Source organism: Maniola hyperantus, chromosome 12, assembly GCF_902806685.2.
Source record: "Maniola hyperantus chromosome 12, iAphHyp1.2, whole genome shotgun sequence".
Taxonomy (NCBI): Eukaryota; Metazoa; Arthropoda; class Insecta; order Lepidoptera; family Nymphalidae; genus Maniola; species Maniola hyperantus.
The window spans coordinates 4,676,940-4,697,885 of record NC_048547.1 but is presented as its reverse complement, the minus strand read 5'-3'; the positions used below and the strand labels follow the sequence as shown (position 1 = coordinate 4,697,885).

Here is a 20,946-nt window from a genome sequence, read left to right as displayed (position 1 = left end):
TAAGCAGGTTTAAAATTATAGTTGTCTCATTTACTCACAGGTAGGAGAGGTTTCTCACTTATCCAGGTCCCACTTAACCAGGTTTCACTGCAGTTTCAAAATATTTAATTTCAACTCTAAACGGTCGCAATGTATGTTTGCCAACTCTTGTTGGCAAGCTTATAAAAACACTCGTCCACCCTTGCGTTTGCTGTTTATTACAAGCGTGTGGAATAAGTGGATGTTTGGATGCATAAGGTATTGAACCACAAACTAGAGAGGATCACAACAACTATCAATAATCATTGTTGGTCTGTGATGTGTCAATAACTGTCAATTCGACAGAAGACGCAAGACGTTATTCGTTTTGCATTGCAGTTTTTGATAATAATATTTTGTTTGTTTAGAATTTGAAAATGATATTATATTTAATTAGGTGTTTTTTGCTGAAATAATCGTGTACTACGTTGTGTATTAACTAAAGTTATATTATATTAAAATGGCTATACCACCGTTTCCGTCACATGATTTGGCAAAGCTCGTTCTTGGTATGATGTTTGGCGGGAGATCGAAAAAACGGCGCACTTCTAAGGAAATTCGGTAAATTACCCCTCTATATTCCAGGGTATCTTGCTGAGGAGCAGTTAATGACAGCTTATGACGAATTCCTACAGGCAAGCCCCTATTTGGATGTGCTAAGAAATGAATATGACAGGATATTTATGACGTCTCTCAAGAGCATATTAGCGGAATATAGGGCTGTTAAAATTTATGGTAAGCTTTTTGACGTGTTTGGACTAAACTACTAATAACTAGCAGCTAGCTTGTTAAAAATGACCATTTGTGCGCATATTTATGGAATGCAGAAGGTGCACCCCTACTTTTAGGCATGGCCATATTGATCACAAACAAAGTGATATAATAAAATCTTGTTAAATAATTTTTAGGGTAAAACCTTTCCTACACTGTAAGTGGGGTCGAATTTTGTTCCTTGTCTAATCTCATGGTGTAGGGGTTGTTGGATAGGTCTTTCAGAAATATAAAAGTGCTATTTTTTGTATGAATTAAATGTCCCTGTCCCCTGCCAGTTAAATATGTAGTTGTTTTTGTATACAATAGTAGTATAGGTACATAGTATATAACAAAGTTAAAACAAAAACTATCACTGCTAAGGTCTGTAGGCTTTACAAGTTAATGAGTAATAGTTAACCAACTTAAAATATACTTGGAGTAGTATAAACATTGAAAAAGTAGTCAAGTGTGAGTTGGACTTCCATATGACGGGTGCTGTACCATCATATACCTAGCATTTTTATGTAGAACAGTGCAACTTAATGACGGACTACTACACCATCTAATGTGATTTAGTAAAATACTTTTTTTGTGATCACATTTTTTTCGTGGTGTTTCCATTCATTTATGGTTTTCGCATTTTTCTTTTACATATGCTATAAGACCTAATTACCTGCCAGATTTTGTGTTTCTAGGTCAACAGGAAGTAGCTTATATAGGTTTTCTTGACACAACAAACAGACAACAAAATTTATGGAACCCTAAAAATGATTTTAAAATACAATAATTTGTGAGGCTCAAAATAAGTATTATAGTCTGCTATTTTATATTTACAGTTGAAACCTGTAAGCCGTTTTTGTTGCGTAAAAAGTTATTCCAGTGTTCAAACTTGTTGGAAGTTGTCAAGTTTCTGGTGAACCATGTAGACATTAACAGGCTTCATGCACAAGAACCAAGCACTGACAAATCAAGGTACCTTATATCTGTATTTTATTGACACTATATTTTTATAATTTTATGATAGTGTTTACCCACTACACTTCAATGAAGTTTCTCAATTTTATGGATCAAAAATTGTGGAACCTGCAGGATTTGAACCAGCGTCTTCTGGGGTTGCACCCGTCGCATTGACCGCTAGGCCACAGTTTTATGAGGGACAGTGACAACACTCTACAAAGCCGAAATGTCATTCTAAATGCAGATGCACATTACTTTCTGCTGCATACTGTAGTTTAAGCTTTGTGTATGACCAAATAAAACCATAATTGATAAAAAAAATTGTATTTCAGTTCCAATAGACAGACTTTGTACACCAAATCCAATGTCTGTGAAGTGTGTAACTCCCTCAACCTCAGTGTCTGTGAGTGTAGACCCAGGGTTGGCAAATCAGTGGCTATGCTACACCCTGCAAGCCAAACAGAGGCAAGCACTCCAGAAACGTCCATTGAAACTACCTCCTTAGCTGATTTACCTGGTGAGTTGATTGAATCCCTACTAATATAATACTAGCTGATGCCCGCGACTTCGTTTGCGTGTAATAAGTTTTTTAAAAATCCAGTGGGAACTCTTTAATTTTCCTGAATAAAAAGTAGCCTATGTCACTCTCTAAATCTTTATCTATACCCATGCAAAAAATCACGTCAATCTGTTGCACCGTTGCGACGTGATTGAAGGACAAATCAACAAACAAACACACTCGCATTTATAATAAGGGTACTGATTATAAATGCGAAAGAGTGCTTGTTTGTTTTGTCTTTCAATCACGCCGTGACATAAATAAACAAAGGTTTTTATTTTTTTATACAGGGAATTCTGTAACAAAAAGAAATTCCACCAAGGAGCTTTCCACGGAAATTGCACATTCACACAGTAATTTAGGTCAGCAAATATCACAAAGTAGCCCAGCACCACTAATAACTCGAAGCTCGGCAGAACAAATATCGCAAAGTAGCCCAGCTCAACCTGCATCGCAAAGAACTTCAGTACAACAAATGCCGCAAAGGCTTATGGTGCAGCAAGTATATGCGACTGTGAAAAACCCAGATGATCCAAGCAGTACCAGTGTGAGACCACAACTTTCTTCTGGGCCGAACTCACAAGGCAATGGCAATGTTGCTTTTAATAGACAAGACATTTCTATGGTAAGAACACAAACTTTTACTTTTAGACTAGCTGACTCGGCGAACTTCGTACCGCCTAACAGTCGTTACTTTAATTTTGTTTAATACTTAAAGTTTTTCTCCGTAAGAACCATCCTCGTACTTCAAGGAATATTATAAAAAAAGAATTAGCGAAATCGGTTTAGCTGTTCTCGAGATTTGCGATCAGCAACACATTCAGCGATTCATTTTTATATATAGAGATAGGTTCTGATCGATTTTGATTTGTACAGTCGCTTCACCAAAAGCTATGATGAATCCTATGATTGAAACTACACTACACTCTATCCACTGAGTAAAGTTAATATAGCGAACTCTTGTTACATAATCCCATGCAAATGACAAACACAAAAAGTCAGTGGGCATTAACTATTTTGAGTAACCAACTAATCACAAATCACATAGCCTATGTTTTCTGTACTACTCTTAAGCTGGAGATTGACTTGCTGGGGTAGCTTATTACAATTTTCGTAGAGATCTCTAATTTAAGAAAAATATATAGCCAATGTCACTCAGGAATTATGTAGCTTTCTAGTGGTGAAAAGTTTTCAAAATTGGTTCAGCAGTTCCAGAGATTACCTCCTACAAAACAATTTAACTCGTTATTACGCTTGCGCTTTTGATTTGCTCTTGCATTGACGCGACCTGCACTGACTTGTGAGTTGTACCACTCAAAGGGAATTCGCGAAAAACCCGACAGTCGAGCGGAGCACGCGGCGCTCGCCACGAATGATACATTACAAACGAATGTTACAAGTCAGTCTTTGGTTTGAGTTACAAAAACTCGATACATTGCACCAAAATGTTGCAAATCAATCTCAAGCTTTAGTGAACCAGGGCTAACTTGATTCTCGCCGCCTTGTAAATTAAGAATCCGACTTGCATTTGACCGATTTTTTTATATGCAGGCGAAATCCGATGAAGCTAAACAGAAAATCGAAGAGTTCAATACAATATTTAACTTGGTGTGTAGCAATAAGATTTCTACAGAACCATCTAGAATAAACAGCGGTGTTCCTCCAAATTCTACTAACAAACCAATTTGTAATGCTGGTTCATTTCAAGAGTTTGCTACTGGTGTGGCTGGTGAGTTTTAGATAATAACATCTTCTTCTAAATATATGAAAGGAAAATGTGACTGACTGACTGACTGACTGATCTATCAACGCACAGCTCAAACTACTGGACGGATCGGACTGAAATTTGGCATGCAGATAGCTATTATGACGTAGGCATCCGCTAAGAAAGGATTTTTGAAAACTCAACCCCTAAGGGGGTGAAATAGGACTTTGAAATTTGTGTAGTCCACGCGGACGAAGTCGCGAGCATAAGCTAGCTATTTATAAAAACTAGACGATGCGCGCCACTTCACACTCATGGATTTCGTTTTTTTTAAACCCCATGGAAACTTTGATTTTCCAGAATAAAAAGTAGCCTATGCCCTATAGGAAGCAGACTATCTCTGTACCAAATAGACTATGCCCGCGAAACAGTCCACATGGATTAAGGTTCTTTTAGAGTCCTATGGGAACTTTATGATTTTCCGGGATAAAAAGTAGCCTTTGTCTTTCCCTGGGATGCAAGCTATCTGTAAATTTCATCAATATCTGAGACATAATCATCAAAACGGATGGGCTGTAAAAAGCTAGCAGACAGACAGACAGAATTAGTTTAGATATGTCAGTTAGTTTGTTTTTGAAGTTCCATACCTCAAAAGGAAAAAAGAAACCTTATAGAATTACTTCGTTGTCTGTCTGTCTGTCCGTCTGTCGTGTCTGTCAAGAAAACCTATAGGGTACTTCTCGTTGACCTAGAATCATGAAATGTGGTAGGTAAAGTAAAGTAAAAGTAAAATATGCTTTATTGTACACCAAAACAAAAACAATAGACATATAACACAGACAGCATGTACAATAGGCGGCCTTATCGCTAAAATAGCGATCTCTTCCAGGCAACCTTAGGGTAGAGGATATTATATATATTAGGTAGGTAGGTATTATAGCACAAGTAAAGGAATAAATCCGAAAACCATGAATTTGTGGTTACATAAAAAAATTGTATTTTTAATTTTCAAAGTAAGATAGCCATACCAAGTGGGGTATCACATGAAAGGGACACATCATATCACTAGACATTCTAAAACAAATTTTTATTTATTTTTATGCATAATAGTTCTTGATTTATCGTGCAAAATGTCGCAACCTCGGTGCTTTTTTCAATAGAAGGTAAAAACTTTTTTAATGACTATGTCACTTGTAGGAACAGCGAGCGACAAGGAAAAACCGACTGTACCTGATTCCAGTACATCTGAAAATTTTAATGCACAGTAAGTTGATTTATTTCTGAATTCAATTGCTACCCAATCTTTGTTCGTTATTATTTTAGTATTACATTTATCTTTATAACTTCTCAGGCCAACAACCTTAAGCGAAAACAGACAAAGTGCAACTCCTATTACTAATATAAACGGCCCGCCACCTGCTGGAAAATATTTTTTAAGAGCAAGTTCAATGCACAGTCCGTATCTTCAAGTGAAGCCAAACCACATACCAAAAAGTCAGTTCGTAAGAATCAAGGAATCAAAGTGTGACGACCCAAAAATAACGATTCTCTCTGATGTCAAAGTCGATAATACGATTAAAGGCAACAATCACGTCAAAATACCTCCAGTTCTAAGAGCTAATACTAATTCATCGATGCAGATGCAGACTATATATATTAATGGTACGCCTGCGTACACAAATAAACGGCAAACGGGAGCAAATCTCACTTATACGGAGGACGAAATTATGGCAATGCCTACAATTATTGTTGTACCTTCATCAGGTAATTACGATCATTATTTTAAAAGTAATCACATTTTTAATGCCTTACATTATGCCATAGTGTTTTATATTGCAGGCCTCACGCAGAGTTCAGCGGCAACTTATAGTCAGAGAACAATGTCTTGCAATACAAAAACTATAACGACAACCACAAGCTCAAAGCAGCGTGTTTTAGGTCCTTTAGTTATAGACGTTCCATCAACCAGCCCACCTCCCATGAAAAGTTCACAGTTGCCAGATTTAAGTTTTGAAGATCCTGCAAAAGTGCTTTCTGAAGGCCTAGTTAAAACTGTTGATATTACGGCTGCTTCTTTACCAAAGGATTCAAATATCGCTGTTCCCAATAAAACTAGCACCCCCAATGCTGCACCGCCTACGAGAAAATCTTCTTCCACCCCCCGACGAAACTCTCATGTTAGGGTATTAGATTTTGCCACACCTAGAAGGATATTGCACGAAACTATAAATGAAAATGATCCAAACAAATTGTCCACAGAGAGTAGTACAAGTGGCAATGAAATTATCCCCAACGGTCGCTCAGATTTACCAGTACATACAAATCTTGTAAAGGATGATAACTATGATAGACCTGAGTCTAATAAAAGTAAAAATAAATCAACTAAAGAAAATGAGACGAACTCAGTGAAAAAAAGTAACTGGGACGCGGCACTCCGTGCACTTGCTATTGCAAACGAAGTTTTCGAAGAACCAATGGAAACCCCGAAGCCTAAGCCGAAGCCAAAGCCGAAGAAAACGAAGAAGAAGAAAAAGATATCGGCCACTGAGAATGTTGCTGAAACTTCAGACTCGGATCATACGAAAACTACAAATTCCACGTCACACACATCGAAATCAAACGAAAGTATTAAATCGGCTGAAAATATTGAACAGCCTATAAAAGAAGCGCTAGATAAGAATGCAGTGCCAGAAAGTATTAATAATATGAATGCATGTGACGGAATCACCAATACTATACACACAACAGATAAAAGTCAAATGAAAGTGAACACTAGTGATGACCGTGTGGATACCCCTGAAACTGAGAGACTCTCTCTACAAAATGCTATCGGCGGTAAACTTAACATATCTGACTTCTTAGAAACTCCATATAAACAAGTTTTATATGACATTCAAATGGAAACGCCCAAGTTTTTAGGTTCCGACTTACCCGACGAACCCATTTCAGACATAAAAATAACGAGTATACCTACACCACTATTTCTGAATACACCCAAGCTGTTGCAGGCTACACCATCTTCGTATGCATCTCGTCCTACTGATTATTCTAGTGGAAGTTCTTATTATAAACCCGATGACCATGATTACATACCGCCGTCTGAAGTCTTACACTGTGCAGGAACTGTAACGAAAGACACTGTTCAATATACTAAAGAAGAAACAATTTTAACAGAGCCCAAAGAAAAAGAAAAGTCTACAAAATCAAGTCGGCCTCAAAGGAAGTGCACAAGGAATGTGTCATACAGAAGTCCTGTGTGTGTTTCCAAAACAAAATACGATGATTCGTTCGAAGCGGGTTCGGTCTCTAGTGAAGCGAGTAACAAAAGCACAAAAGATAGAATAGTTAACAAATCAATAAATAATAAAGCTCACTTAAAATCTAAAACTAAATCTGATAAAAAGAAAAAGGTATATAAATCACCAATAAAATCTAAAAGTTTTATGAAGATAAAGCCCAGGCGAATTACACCCATTAAAGACTCATCCGGCAAAAGACGGAAGAAAACATCTGATGAAACAGAAAACCCTAGAAAGAGGACTTCAAGTAAGGACAAAAATACACATATCACAAGTATGGTAGTCGCGGCACCTACAAAGTCTCGTAGAAAATCTTCAACACCTAGAAAGCTCGATTGCACGAAATCATTTACTTTAGACACTGCTGAACAAAATTCTTGTATTCTGCCTAATAGCGATCATGTTGTAGAGCAAGGAACCGACGCGTGTCACCTACAAGATTCTGATAACGAACAACTGGCTCTTCGATGGTCCGATGACGGCTCGCAGGACGCTAAACCAAAAGAAAAAGAGGAGCAACCCACTTCAAGTTCCCTACATGACGAAGACGACCTTACTAAGATAAAAGAATATATCGAGACATCTGCGCCGCCAAAAGTTGTACCTGATAAAAATAGTGAAGGAAGCTTGCAGAACGATTTAATAAAAAGAGGCTTTGATGCCGAGACTGCCAAAATTATTGAACGGGACTTGCTCGATGCCACACCCATCCAAGACACGGCGATACAGTCGACGAGCAACGAAGAAATAGCCGTTAAAAATCTTGAAGTGTCCCTAACTGTAAGTGATAGAATAGAGTCAGATTCTAGTGCTAATCCTTTGCACATAGTTCAAGAGGAAGATGAAGTTGAAGAAATCGAACTAGCAGTTTACGAGTGTAACGAAGACAGCGAGAATTTCCTTTCGTGTCGATTCGATGAATCAACATTTATTCGTAGTACTTGCATATTGAAATTGAAGGATAAATTTTCAATGGAGCTATGTGTGGACGATGATCTGACGATACGGTTACGAGCGAATTCTTTTACAAGTTTATTTGACATAGACCCCGAAGAGTTGCTTAGCACATACAATCCCAGGGAGACGGAAGACGCGGTTAGTTCCATATCTAACTTCGAAAAACTCTACACTCCTATGAAAGATGTCGCCAGAGCGCAGTGTTTTGAAATATTCGATTCCACACTTACCAGTATAGACACGCCGCTTAAATCGGAAATCACTTACGAAACAAAGGTCACCGAAATCATTTTGGAAGTCGAAAGAGAAGATGTTAAAGAGAAAGCGGAAAATAAAAAGAGAAAGAGGTTACAGAGCGGGAGCTTGGAAGACACATTGAGTAAAAAATCCAAACCGGATGCCCAGTACTTACTTAAATCTGCGAATATACAAAACATAGATATAGAATCGGTTCTGAGTAAGTTACATGGGCCATAACGAATGGAAATTGATTTTATTTACATTATTATACCTGGCAAAAAGCTGGCAAAATTAATGTGTCACGTACTGGACATCATGTAAGAAAAAACGTGTGTTACGTACGTTTGTATATTATGTTGACCATATTTCTCTCTGCGTCGGATCCCTCATTGCTGAGGGTTGAAACCCCTTTCCAAATTCCATTAACCACATTGGTGCCGAATTTCTTGGGAAATTAATGTGGTTGGTTCCTTCCGCATATTATGTTGGATAATTATGGATATCTGTAAATTTTTTTTTATTTTATTTAAGGACGCATAAAGGTGGATTTAGACCAAACGAGCGAAAGCTCGCTCTATCATCATTATGTCTGTCATTGTTGGATAAGAAGAGACAGCAATGCAAAGTTAAAAAATCTAAAGATAATTTTGACAGAGTGGGGCTTGATCTAAATCCACCTTAAGATGAAGAATTTTTACGATTTATTTTTTAAGGGTTTTTAAGGGTTCCGTACCTCAAAAGGAAAAACGGAACCCTTATAGGATCACTTTGTTGTCTGTCTGTCTGTCAAACCTACAGGGTACTTCCCGTTGACCTAGAATCATGAAATTTGGCAGGTAGGTAGATCTTATAGCTGACATTTGGGGAAAAATCTGAAAACCGTATTAGGGTTAGATCACACAAAAAAAGTTGAATTTTGGTCATGAACTAATAATTAGTATTTTCAACTTTCGAAGTGAGTGACTATATCACCTATACCTATATATTCTAAAACAGATTTTTATTTATTTTTATGCATCATAGTTTTTTAATTATCGTGCAAAATGTCGAAAAAATACGACTGTAGTACGGAACCCTCATTGCGCGAGCCTGACTCGCACTTGGCCGGTTTGTTACGATTATAACATATTGTGTTCTATCGTATGTGTACCTGAAACACATAGACATACTTTTTACGGTGTTTCCACGCAGTTGTTGCAAAATATGCTCAGCGGTGTTAAATTGTTGAAAACATTTCTTAATTTTATTAACTGACTAATTTTATAAAATGACTGCCTCGTTGGTTTTATTCGGCTGCGGCCTGGGTCCGTCCGTCAGTCAGTATAGTCAGCTTTTCCTTTTATATGTATAGATTAAAACAAACTTTATTTCTGTGTGGGAGCACCATTACGTCTCGTACTACAAACAACTCGACGCGACGTTGTGTTCTTAGTGTGATTCTAGTCATAGATAGTTTTATGATTGGATTTGATTCAAAGGGCGTTAAAAGTATGTTTCTGTCGTCAAGGTAAACGCCCATTTGGCTACTGTCGCCTGAGCTTTCAGAGGCTGAAATTTTTGCCATTTTTGAATTTTTTTGAAATTTTTTCCATGCATAAGAAGGGAAGCGGAAGTCCATGATATACAAGGAACAACAAGCTTAATCCATACTAATATTATAAATGCGAAAATGTGTCTGTCTGTCTGTCTGTCTGCTAGCTTTTCACGGCCCAACAGTTTAACCGATTTTGATGAAATTGGGTATTTTACTACATCAAAAATAAATTATTTCTCAGTAATTATTTAATAGAGGGTCTTCCAAAATACGTAAAATCCACGTCCTTTATTGGTTTTAAGTGTAATAACCATTTTAAATTATCGATTTAACTAAAAAAGCACGTCAAATGATTGTGACATCACACACCGGTATTTCATAGAATCTCGCGTTTTGACGTTTGAAAAAAAGTTACTGAGTCAAATACCGTATTTGGTACAGAGGTAGCTTACATCCCGAGGAAAGACATAGGCTACTTTTTATCCGGGAAAAGCAAAGAGTTCCCGCGGGATTTAAAAAAACCTAAATCCACGCGGACGAAGTCGCGGGCATCATCTAGTTGGCTATAATCCGCCAAAACAGACAAAACTGTATGTGCAGCATGCGACATGCGTCGGCTACTCTCCCACTACTAAACATCCAAGAAAAGGTTGCTTGCTTTTCCTGTATGTTTAGTAGTGAAGGAAAAAAAGCGTGCTGTTGAGTGCCAATTAGCTACTTAATTGTATTACTATCTAGCCTAATATATGCTGCACGTATCATACAGATTTGTCTGAGGGCGTATTATAGCAAATTAAGCATGTTGTTCCTTGTATTCCATGTAACTGCTAAGGGGCGGCTTGGGCGTCAAAACGGAAGAACTTCGTAGCTGTCTTGGAGACTTTTAAAGTATCAATGGCTGCTAAGTAGGATATCAGGTGATAAGTAGCCCAATGTGAGCCGAAGGTTAGCGTTCGAAACTCAATACTTGTAAATACAGCAACTTATGAGTTAAGAAGCCATTGATATTGATAATAATTATATTTTAAGTACGGAGTCTGTTCTAAAGTGCTAGACACAATCAATAAGAATAAAAGTGATTCTTTGAATATATCTAATTTTTTATTTTATAATTATTTTTATCTTCTTGCCTTACGTGTCAGATCCAGAGAGGTCCGGTCTTAGGGTCGGCACACACTCTCCTAAAGTAGGTATACAGGCTGTAACCAGAACGCTAGCAAAAATTTAGCGTGTTTGTTATACTGCCTAAACACAGTTAAATAGTTAAATACCAATAACCATTTGCCTCATTTTGTAGTTTTAGTGATTTAGTATTTTTCAACCCCGCAATGTATAGCGTGCAAAACTCGGGTCAATACCCCGCCCACGATGTGGCATTGACTCCGAATGGCCTACTTAGGCAACGTTCGTTGACCTCTAGCGTCAGTCAGATGTTTTATTTGCAACATATCGTGAACTTTAATAAGAACTTTTAGAAAATATAGGATTTTTTAAATTATTTCGCGTTTTTTTGGTGTTATCATGCATAGGTATCAGTAGTATTACCTTTCCTCGTTTTTGCTAGCGTTCTTGTTACACCGTGTATGCGATAAAAGACCGATAAACGATCGTCGGTAAACAGGCGACATTGAGACGGTGCTGTAAGCCGAGTGTCTATTCGAAATAGTAAAAAAAGAAACAGCCGCAATCAGTATTTGTCTACATTATTCGCTCATAATTCAAAAAATGTTATCATCACTATCATCATTCATTCATTCATTAAATTTCTGTAAGCCACGCGTATGAAATCGCGGGAATAAGCTAGTGAATAATAAACTCAATTCTTAGTACCTACATTTTCACAGAGCGCTACAGAAACATCTGCACAGAAATTCGTTCAGGTGTGCTCATTAAAATGATTAAGTATACAGCGAACGAGCGAATGCGTCTAATTTGCCGTTCGGTAATCAGAGTGTACATGCGATTATGATATTCCGTTTAATTAGATATCGCAATTAGAGGCAATCGCGACACCGTCGTGGGTGCGAACCGTTCATTACTCATGCTAATGTGTGCCGCTGCCGCGCGTACACGCTGCTATCGCGGGGAAAAATCGCCGAGAGTTTCGACTGGCACTTGGCAGTATAGAGATTTACGTAAAGGCTAGAGTGGCTATTGGGAACATTGGATGCTATTTTTCAGATACAAAGGCTAACGCCTTTGACTGCCATCTCACCTGGTTGTAAGTGATGGTGCAGTCTAACCTGGAAGGTACCTGGTAAGATGGATCCGGGCTAACCTGGAAGGGGTATAACAGTTTTTATTAAACCCTTTGGTTTCTATATGGCACCGTACCGGAATGATCGTACATCGTTGATAAATCGCTTGGCGGCACAGCTTTGCCAGTAGCCAGTAGGGTGGTAACTAGCCACGGGCGAAGCCTCCCACCAGACAAATATTTAATTCGGTTATGCACAAATATCTAAATTGACCGATTCTATAGTGCCGTATCATAATGTTTCTTGCGGAATAGAACAGAACTTTTACAGCTTTATGTAACACTTACTAAGTAATAACCTATACTTAGAGAATTGTGAACGGCTTTTGCACCAAATTCAATAGGTATAAACCAAAAGTAGGTACTTTGAGTGCCTAATTGCTTTTACTAGTCTGAAGCCGACAGTTGACCGGCTTCAGCTTCGGTCGCACGATTCTGTTCAATTGTTCGCATACGGCATACCTACCTACAAATTAAAAATCGGCGGCTTTATTAGATACAACGATGTCAAACCGGTGGAAAACTTCAGTATCATCAAAAATACATAAAGTAGCTATAGTAGTAGTATATCTAAGTAGGTACTGGAAGCGAAATCAGCCATTAATATTTTTATTCAATTCATTATTAATTCACTACTCTAAAAAAGTATCCTCGGCTGCATTGATTTACAATTCTCGGCTGTCTAAAACCGCGTAATACTATAATCTGTGGCCGCGTCCACAGCAACAAAAATATCGCATAGAGCGTAAAATAGTCAAATGGCCTCTTTTTGAGAATTATTGTCCTATCTGTCACTAAAACATATGCATACCTACCTCTTAAATACCAAACTTGAACCTATGCGAGCGGCGTATGCATGTTGAGTTAATTTGTTACACTTAATTATAAGTCTTGGTATAATTTTGATAAAAATAATGAGGACGTGGATGTCTAATACACCCTCGCTTTTCTATTATTATCAGATCATTTTGATAATAAACCTACTGTAAGTACCCGATCGACAGTTACAACGTAGATACTTAGTAATTCAGGGAAAACTACTACGTTGACGAACTCGGGGCGAGTCAACTACTTCATCATGCTCAACCCATCGCCGGCTCACTACAGAGCATGGGTTTCCTCTCAGAGTGAGAAGGGTGTTGGCCATAGTCTACCATGCTGGCTAAGTGCGGATCGGCAGACTTAATACTCCTTTGAGAACATTATGGAGAACTCTCAGGCATGCAGGTCACGATGTTTTCCTTTACCGTTAAAGCAAGTGATATTTAATTACCACTACATACATTATTTAAATACCACTAGGCTATCACAGCTTCTCCTGCTTAATAGGTAGGTACTAATCTAAAGCTGAGTGTACATACATGCGACGGAGCACGTGAGATGGGACGCTATTCGTGTCAGGAGCCCGTATCCGTGACCCAGTTCCCAACACCCCTTCCCTATTCTCCCCCTCTGGTGTTTTGGTCTAGGCTATCTCGTTTCAAGCTAGATACTAACGGCACTATAACTTCGTTTGTACATAGAGTCGAATATTTTGCACAAATACATACTTACCTACTTTATTGATTGTAGTCCACAAGGTTGACTTATTAAAACAATTTTATAATTCTATCCTAACTATCCTACCACTAACCTATCTATCCTAACTATTGTCTGGATACTTAAATAATAACAAATATTTACTCCCAATATCAGCAATGTATAAGCTATTAGCTAGGTATATGCTATGGGTCCCAAGTTTGGTAAACTTCTCGTGGGTACAAATCATGGAGACATATATTTTGTTAACTCTACATTCCTGGTGCGTTTCCACTGAGCCTCACGCCTCACGCCTTCGCTTCACTTCAGTACAAACCACCTGGAAACGAACTCTAAGTAGGCCTAACTAACTAAACTTAACTCCTCGATCTCGATGTGTTTCGAGTACGCACGCACGTACAGTACGCGGCAGAAAGAAATGTATTTATCGCCATTTAGAATGATATTTCGGCTTTGTACAGCGTTGTCTCTGTCACTCATACCTATATGAAGTTTTGTCGGTCTTAACGACAGAGACAACGCTCTACAAATCTGCTATCTTCTTCTACATTTCGACGTACATTACTTTCTGCCGCTTACTATACGCACGTTTCACTGCGAAGTAAGTTGTGTTGTAGAGGAAAGTGTGGTGGTGCGTGTCGGAAGCTTATTTTTCCTGTATGTGTGGTAGCGGCAGAGCAGAGTGCATAGATAACGCATGCTGCACTTCGATTTGTACTATACCTACAGGTTTATCTGATTTGGCAGATAAAAATTGTTCCTTGTGGTTGTGTATCACGGACTTCCGTAAAGTAACGCCTCCTCCTATTCAACGCTTAAACCCAAACCTTACCCAATTGCTGTGCAATTCTCAAGGAGTCGATCTGTACCTAGTCCGCAGACATACCTATTATTCAGTTCACTGTTCATCAGTTCAATGTTGCTCAATATTATTGCACTTGCAGACTGCAGTCTATCAATTCTAATATTGTGTGACACAGATGGGGAAATCAGCTGATTGTCTGTCAACGGCTCAATAGATTTACCAAAAACATCCCTATTTTTGTGTCCGCGATCAAAAATACCTAATTTACTTTTCAAAATGCTCGTATCAGAACAGTCTACTTATTTAATAAGACAGCTCTAATAATAATTTACGGTGCATAAAAAACGTCATCTTAAACTAAGTAGGTACCTACCGATCTTTATTTACACCTGTGAAATTAGTGGACGAAGAGCCAGCGAGAGCCAGCCCTTCGGTATTTTATAAAAGCTGAAAGTTTCTCTGCGTATTGCCTCCAACACAGGAAAGAACGATCAGCTACTACGAAGTTTGAACGATGGTGGCTTTGGGAGATAACAGGTAACAAAGGTGTAAACAATCTTACGTTAGTAGGTATAAAGTGTATTCTAGTTGAAATCTAGTTCATGCATTGCAAGGCAACCCCCTGCCAGGCACCCTTAAACCAGGGGGTAAAAAAACTTTCAGCTTTTTATAAAATAATGAAGGTCTGGCCCTCGCTGCCTCTCTCTCTATAGGTATATTATAATATTAGGTAGGTAGGTACTTACTATTTCTAAATAATGATAAGTGATCAATAAATTATAATTAATTCTAACAGTAAGGGTGACACGACATGCCGTGAGAATATTCTATAGAACAGGGCGAAATGTGCAGCGTTCTCGTCTTGTTATATTTGAGATTGCCTGGGGACGTAATCCTAGTCTGAATCGTATACATTGCTCCGCTTAATGCACTTTATAAGGTAGGTTTTAGAAGGGGAGAAGCAATGTTAGACGCCCGGGAGAATCTCTGGGAATTTAGTGACAGCTAGTAATTCTACAGGCAGTTCGGGTATAAATGATTGCGGGTGATTTTACACCACCCAGTTACCCCCCTTCTCCTAGTAGGTACCTAACCCCGTCCCAAGAGCTCCCAAAGTGCAACGCGAGGTTGCCTCGGACAATCTGCGTGCTTTGCTTGTTTTCCCTCCTAATTCCTTTGCCGGAAATTGTCTTTATCGAAGGAACCGTTTGGGGAGAAATGGTAAATGCATTAAAATTTTAGCTGTGCGATATGTTGGACTCTTAAAGTCTACATGGACCAAATGCCAACATGTTTCTTCCATAACAAGGTAGGTTGTACTTATAATATAATAATAATAATAATAATATAGCCTTTATTTACTGTAAACATTTCATGCGATTACATTATATCATAATATTCAGTATATACATATTTAATAGAATCAAAAAAGGCAAAACTTATACGTAATACTTATTTACATTTACATTTATATTTATATATCATTACTATTACTTATGTCATCGCAATTTTTTTTAATTATTAATTTTCTTACTGTATATATTTACATTTTTAATTTTTTTTAATAAGTACAACCTAATAACATTAAAAAATATTATTAGGCTGTACTTATCCCGTAACTAATCAAAATAGAAGATAGTAGGTATACCTACTTAGATAAGGTACTTACCTAATTGAACAATATAATTTAGTAGGTATTTACTTATAGTATTTTCATTTATTTTTATAAGATAGGTATGTCTATTCTATTACCAACCTATACTTACCAGCTCAGCTCCTACCAAACTTTCGAAGTTTTAATTTTTTCACTTACCTACCTAATTGTCCGAGTCAATTCACACCTTATTAAAGTTAAGTAAGTATAAAAATCCAAAAAGGTAGATATTTACTGAGCCTTTTATTGCAATTTCAATCTAAAACTTTTTGTTTTATCTTGGATTGAGAAAAAGACTAGATCATAATATATGTACCTACATACACGAAAGTATTCCGTTTCCTGTTTCTCATAGTTACCTAACGAGAGAGGAAAATTCGATAGCGCATTCCCAAGGTTAAGTAATGCATTTATTTGTACGTATGTTGATACGACCCATAGCCGGGCTGGAAGCCAACTGGGTCGAGCTTTTGTAACTTTCCGCGATTCTGCCAACTCTATACCTGGCCGCCGAAGCCCGAAAGTGCCACAATAAATATTTATAAAATAAAAACTTCGTTTGATAGTGGGGTAGGTTACGTAATCAGGGTAGCATGTGTCTTATGTTCCTTGATCTAACATTTAAGGAGGGGGGTTTAAAACTGAGCTTAGAGAATAAAGAGCAGCGAGGGTTGTATGGCTAACTGCAAAGAAGGCAACGTCGTAAGTGCCAAGTATTACCTTAAGTGTGTCAATTGGTGGCTCGATGTGCGTGGCACCCGACTCCCCACGAGGGAGGCAGAGCGTGGGGCAGGTCGCCGGATCGATACCCGACGTCTGGCCCACGACCTCGCCTTTCTTACCACCTTCCTAAATACTAATTACGTGCTTTGACACAGCATGCACGGCTCGTACCGAATGAAAAGAGCTATGGATGTCAACGCGGGCGTTATTAACGTTTCCGCGCCGAGTCCTGTTTGTGCTTTTTTGGCAACTTATTGTACTTTCCTGCTAATGTTTACCAGAACGTTTGCGTTTTCTCTATTTCTCTACTCTTCTATGTCTGATTATTCAGTGACGACGATAGCGTGAGCGTACCTTGTGTTGTTGGCTTTTCTTTTTCAAATGCATCATCACGATCAACCCATCATAACCCCACTACTGAGCACGGGTCTCCTCTCAGAATGAGAAGCGTTTAACTTTATGTCATGGTCCGCCAGCTGGCCTAGTGCGAATTGGCAGACTTCACACACCTTTGAGAACATTATGGAAAACTCTCAGGCATGCAGATTTCCTCACAATGTTTTCCTTCACCGTTAAAGCAAGTGATGCATTTAGGAGTAGATATCTAAGTAGGTACAGGCAGAAATAAATAAGTACTTAGGTACATAGGTAACACAAATATAAGTAGGTACATAGGTAAAACTCTACTACCAATTAAGTAGTAATAAGTACGAATCGGGGATTGTCCGTGAGATACCTACGAGGTATGTCAGATAAATTTTACGAGAGACAGCAGCTTTTCTAAGCTGGATAATGTAAAGGAAATAAGATTAAAAATGTATTCCCTGCACGTGGGCCATAATGCGATTTATCGGTGCACGGGCATGTCGTGACTGCATTGTACAGGTAGGATAGGTATTTCTAGCAAATACATCATAGGTGCACCCTTCAGGATACCTCGTGCGCTTAACCTAACACTGATTGCACACTAAAGACATGTTGGTCGATATAAAGTTGCACGCTGCATATTTATTTTGTGCTTTTAGCACAACAAGATTGCACATTACAACCGGTAGGGTAGTAGGTAGGTATCTAACACGCGTGTGGCCTACAGATTTTGCGTAAATTGCTGCTTTCTTGTAGATGCAGAGTGATCTTCATTTACATCAAAAAAAAAAAAAAATGAAATGAGCACTTACATCAATACACGCACAACAGACGGAAACGTTTAAGTGCGGCAACCAGCCCAGAGCGAAGTAAGAAAGAAAGAAGAGCACTTACATAATTATCTAAAGTGGTTAATAGGATAAATCATTATAGAGGCAACATTTTCGGCAAACGACGACACTCGAGTCTCGACAGACCGGTAAATCGTTCTGTTTTGCTACTGTCCACTAATTTCACTCAGCTCGTCCTTTAAAAAATAATAATAATTTATCTGTTAGAAGTTTTCGAGGCTAGTGCGAGCGCTTCTTTCCGCATGTGTGTTCCATTGCCACTGTCAGACATTACAAAAAGTCGTAGGACAAAAAGTCGTAGGACAAAAAGTCTTTAACGTGATCTCACGCTAACTATACAAACCTAAATAATATGACTAAATCCTTTACTTTCCTGGAAAGAAAAATCAACGTGAAGTCATTAAATTCTTCCAGTTTTATTCCTACTTTTTGGGGAAAATATTTGATGTTTACGTATTATGCTAGGGTAAAAAGACACGCTGTGGTTTCCCCTTTAAAAACGTACGCTATCTAGGTACCTATACCTAACTAGGCACCTACCTACTGCATACTTGTAGTATAAATCTTTTGAAATTATGATCTTTTTAGATAAGTACCTACTTACTTCATGAAGGACTTTAAGTCTTTAGTAGTATCTAGCTTATGCTGGCGACTTCGTCCGCGTGGACTACACAAATTCCAAGCCCCTCGTTCATGCCCTTAGGGGTTAAATTTTCAAAAATCCTTTCTTAGCAGTTGCATACGTCATAATAGCTACTTATCTGCATGCCAAATTTCAGCCCGATCCGTCCAGTAGTTTGAGCTGTGCGTTGATAGATCAGTCAGACAGCCAGTCAGTAGTCAGTCAGTCAGTCAGTCAGTCACCTTTTCCTTTTATATAATATATATTCAACAAAATATAACCTTATAGGTATACCTAGGTACTACAACAGATGCATCTATCGCTAAGTCCCAAATGCACCTGCGAAATATTTCACCGCAGTTCTACAACACTAATTAGTCCGTGTCGATTTAATATTGTACAAACAGAAATAGTACTTAATTGGCAGAATGCATAAAGGTGCAAACTCATTACAAGGGGCGGTGCGGTTTCGGCCAGAAACTCGATGCATCTTTGGGTGTGAGTGAGACCCCTCCCTCCCTTACTTTCGGCACCCCCCGGGGGGGAAATGGACGCACGAGGCTCCTCGCTAGTTCGCTGCAACGTCGGTCTTTATGCCGCGTGCACTTACTAGTTTCTTTGACGTCCCTTTGTTGTGGATTCCAATTTCGAGACCTAACGCTATTGGATTCAGTATTACTTCTTGCCAATACGGGGTCGCATGAAGTAACTTAAATAATAACAGTACCTACCTACAGTACCGAACTGAAGATAAACTTGTATTTTATATTTGTAAGCTTTTTCTTGTTCACAATACCTACTCGATAGATAGGTAATCTTTTTCATTTTTATTTAAAGAACAATGAGGTGAAACTAAATATAATTTCTTTAGAGATTTTCACAATAACGTGAGGTGAACCTAAATGGTTTCTATTCGAAATGGTACCTACTTAATAGGTAGTTAAAAAGTTTTATGAGTTCTATGGGAAAAGGCATGATTTGAATTTGTGATTAGTAGGTAGGTAAGTAGTTACAGGTAAAATCCATTGTGGAATTGTGGATAATTTTATTCATCGTAGACCCAATGTTTAACTACTCTTTATCTTTTAGTGAGTTTATCGAACCTATGGCTTTTTAAAATTTAGTCCACTTTTTGACCGACAGGTACACTACCTATTAAGATTGAGTAAGTGGGTAACCTGCTAAAGCAATTTTTCAGTAGATATAGGTACTTCTTCAAATACATTTTCAATTTGATAATATTAAATTTTCAGCCGCAATAAAATAGCTTCTTATTAGGGGCTGATATTTGCCGTCCTTAAGGCTCCTATTGCAAGCTTTACCCTTATTTGGAGCGGAAAGGGGAAATCAGGGAATGTTAGCTGTTATACTGATTACTTAACTCTTTTTATTATTAATAGAATAACAAAGTAGGTAGATTTCTACATAACTCGTTTTATTAAACATTTTTATCTTTGTTCCCTTTTTATCTATCTCAGAGAGCATCTGAATTAAGTATTATGCAAATTAACTTGAGACGCTGAGTGGCGCCATCTTTAAAATAAATTGAAAAGTTGCATCCCCCGAAGGTCGTACAAAGTTTCTCTCGTGGAATGAATCCACTGAAGTAAAACACTTTCGTTTGCACCGTTTAACGGTTTGTTATTTTAATTCCAAGTTGGTTTTCACTTCATCTGCATATTTTGTTATGTTTAAAATATTTTATATCAAATGTTAGCTTGTCTAGAAATAGTAGATAGCTAATATTGTTAAGTTGCAACTTTGTGGGTAATCTAATCCCGCACTGCGAATTTTCGTCACGCGATTTTACCCGCAGAATTCTGTGACGTTGGAAATTGTATGGTGCCGCACGCACTCGCGAAAAGATAAAAGCGATCGACTTCATAGGTAAGTACAATTATTTACATATCATAGTGCGGAAAAATCGCGCGGTGAAATTTCGCAGTGCGGGCTTACACTAAGAGTTAAGTCATAATGAAAAATGAGTAGGTACCTATAGGTAGGCAGAGTGAACTGGTATACCTACCTACTAAATCAGCCGCAATCACGTTACCTTCCTAACGCTAGGACTCAAGTCTCAAAAGGCTGCGGCTTTTATTTCCTTTAG

At 38.1% G+C, this 20,946-nt stretch overlaps 1 protein-coding gene across 1 annotated transcript; it reads left to right on the top strand.

Moving 5' to 3' along the window:
• Positions 1–329: 329 nt before the first annotated feature.
• LOC117986782 (mucin-4-like) lies at positions 330–11,114 on the top strand. The gene is made up of 9 exons (XM_034973636.2): positions 330–527; positions 604–753; positions 1,608–1,743; positions 2,061–2,245; positions 2,578–2,912; positions 3,839–4,016; positions 5,190–5,256; positions 5,344–5,756; positions 5,832–11,114. The coding sequence occupies exons 1-9, from the start codon at positions 479–481 to the stop codon at positions 8,723–8,725; spliced, it is 4,407 nt and encodes a 1,468-aa protein (XP_034829527.1). The 5' UTR covers positions 330–478; the 3' UTR covers positions 8,726–11,114.
• The last annotated feature ends 9,832 nt before the right edge of the window (positions 11,115–20,946 follow it).

What these genes read in the sequence shown, in the direction of transcription:
- LOC117986782 (XM_034973636.2), top strand. Translation starts at nt 479, where the DNA reads ATGGCTATACCACCGTTTCCGTCACATGATTTGGCAAAGCTCGTTCTT. An exon ending in TAGGGCTGTTAAAATTTATG is followed by an intron (nt 754 to 1,607) that starts GTAAGCTTTTTG and finishes TTATATTTACAG; the next exon opens with TTGAAACCTGTAAGCCGTTT. An exon ending in CCAAGCACTGACAAATCAAG is followed by an intron (nt 1,744 to 2,060) that starts GTACCTTATATC and finishes ATTGTATTTCAG; the next exon opens with TTCCAATAGACAGACTTTGT.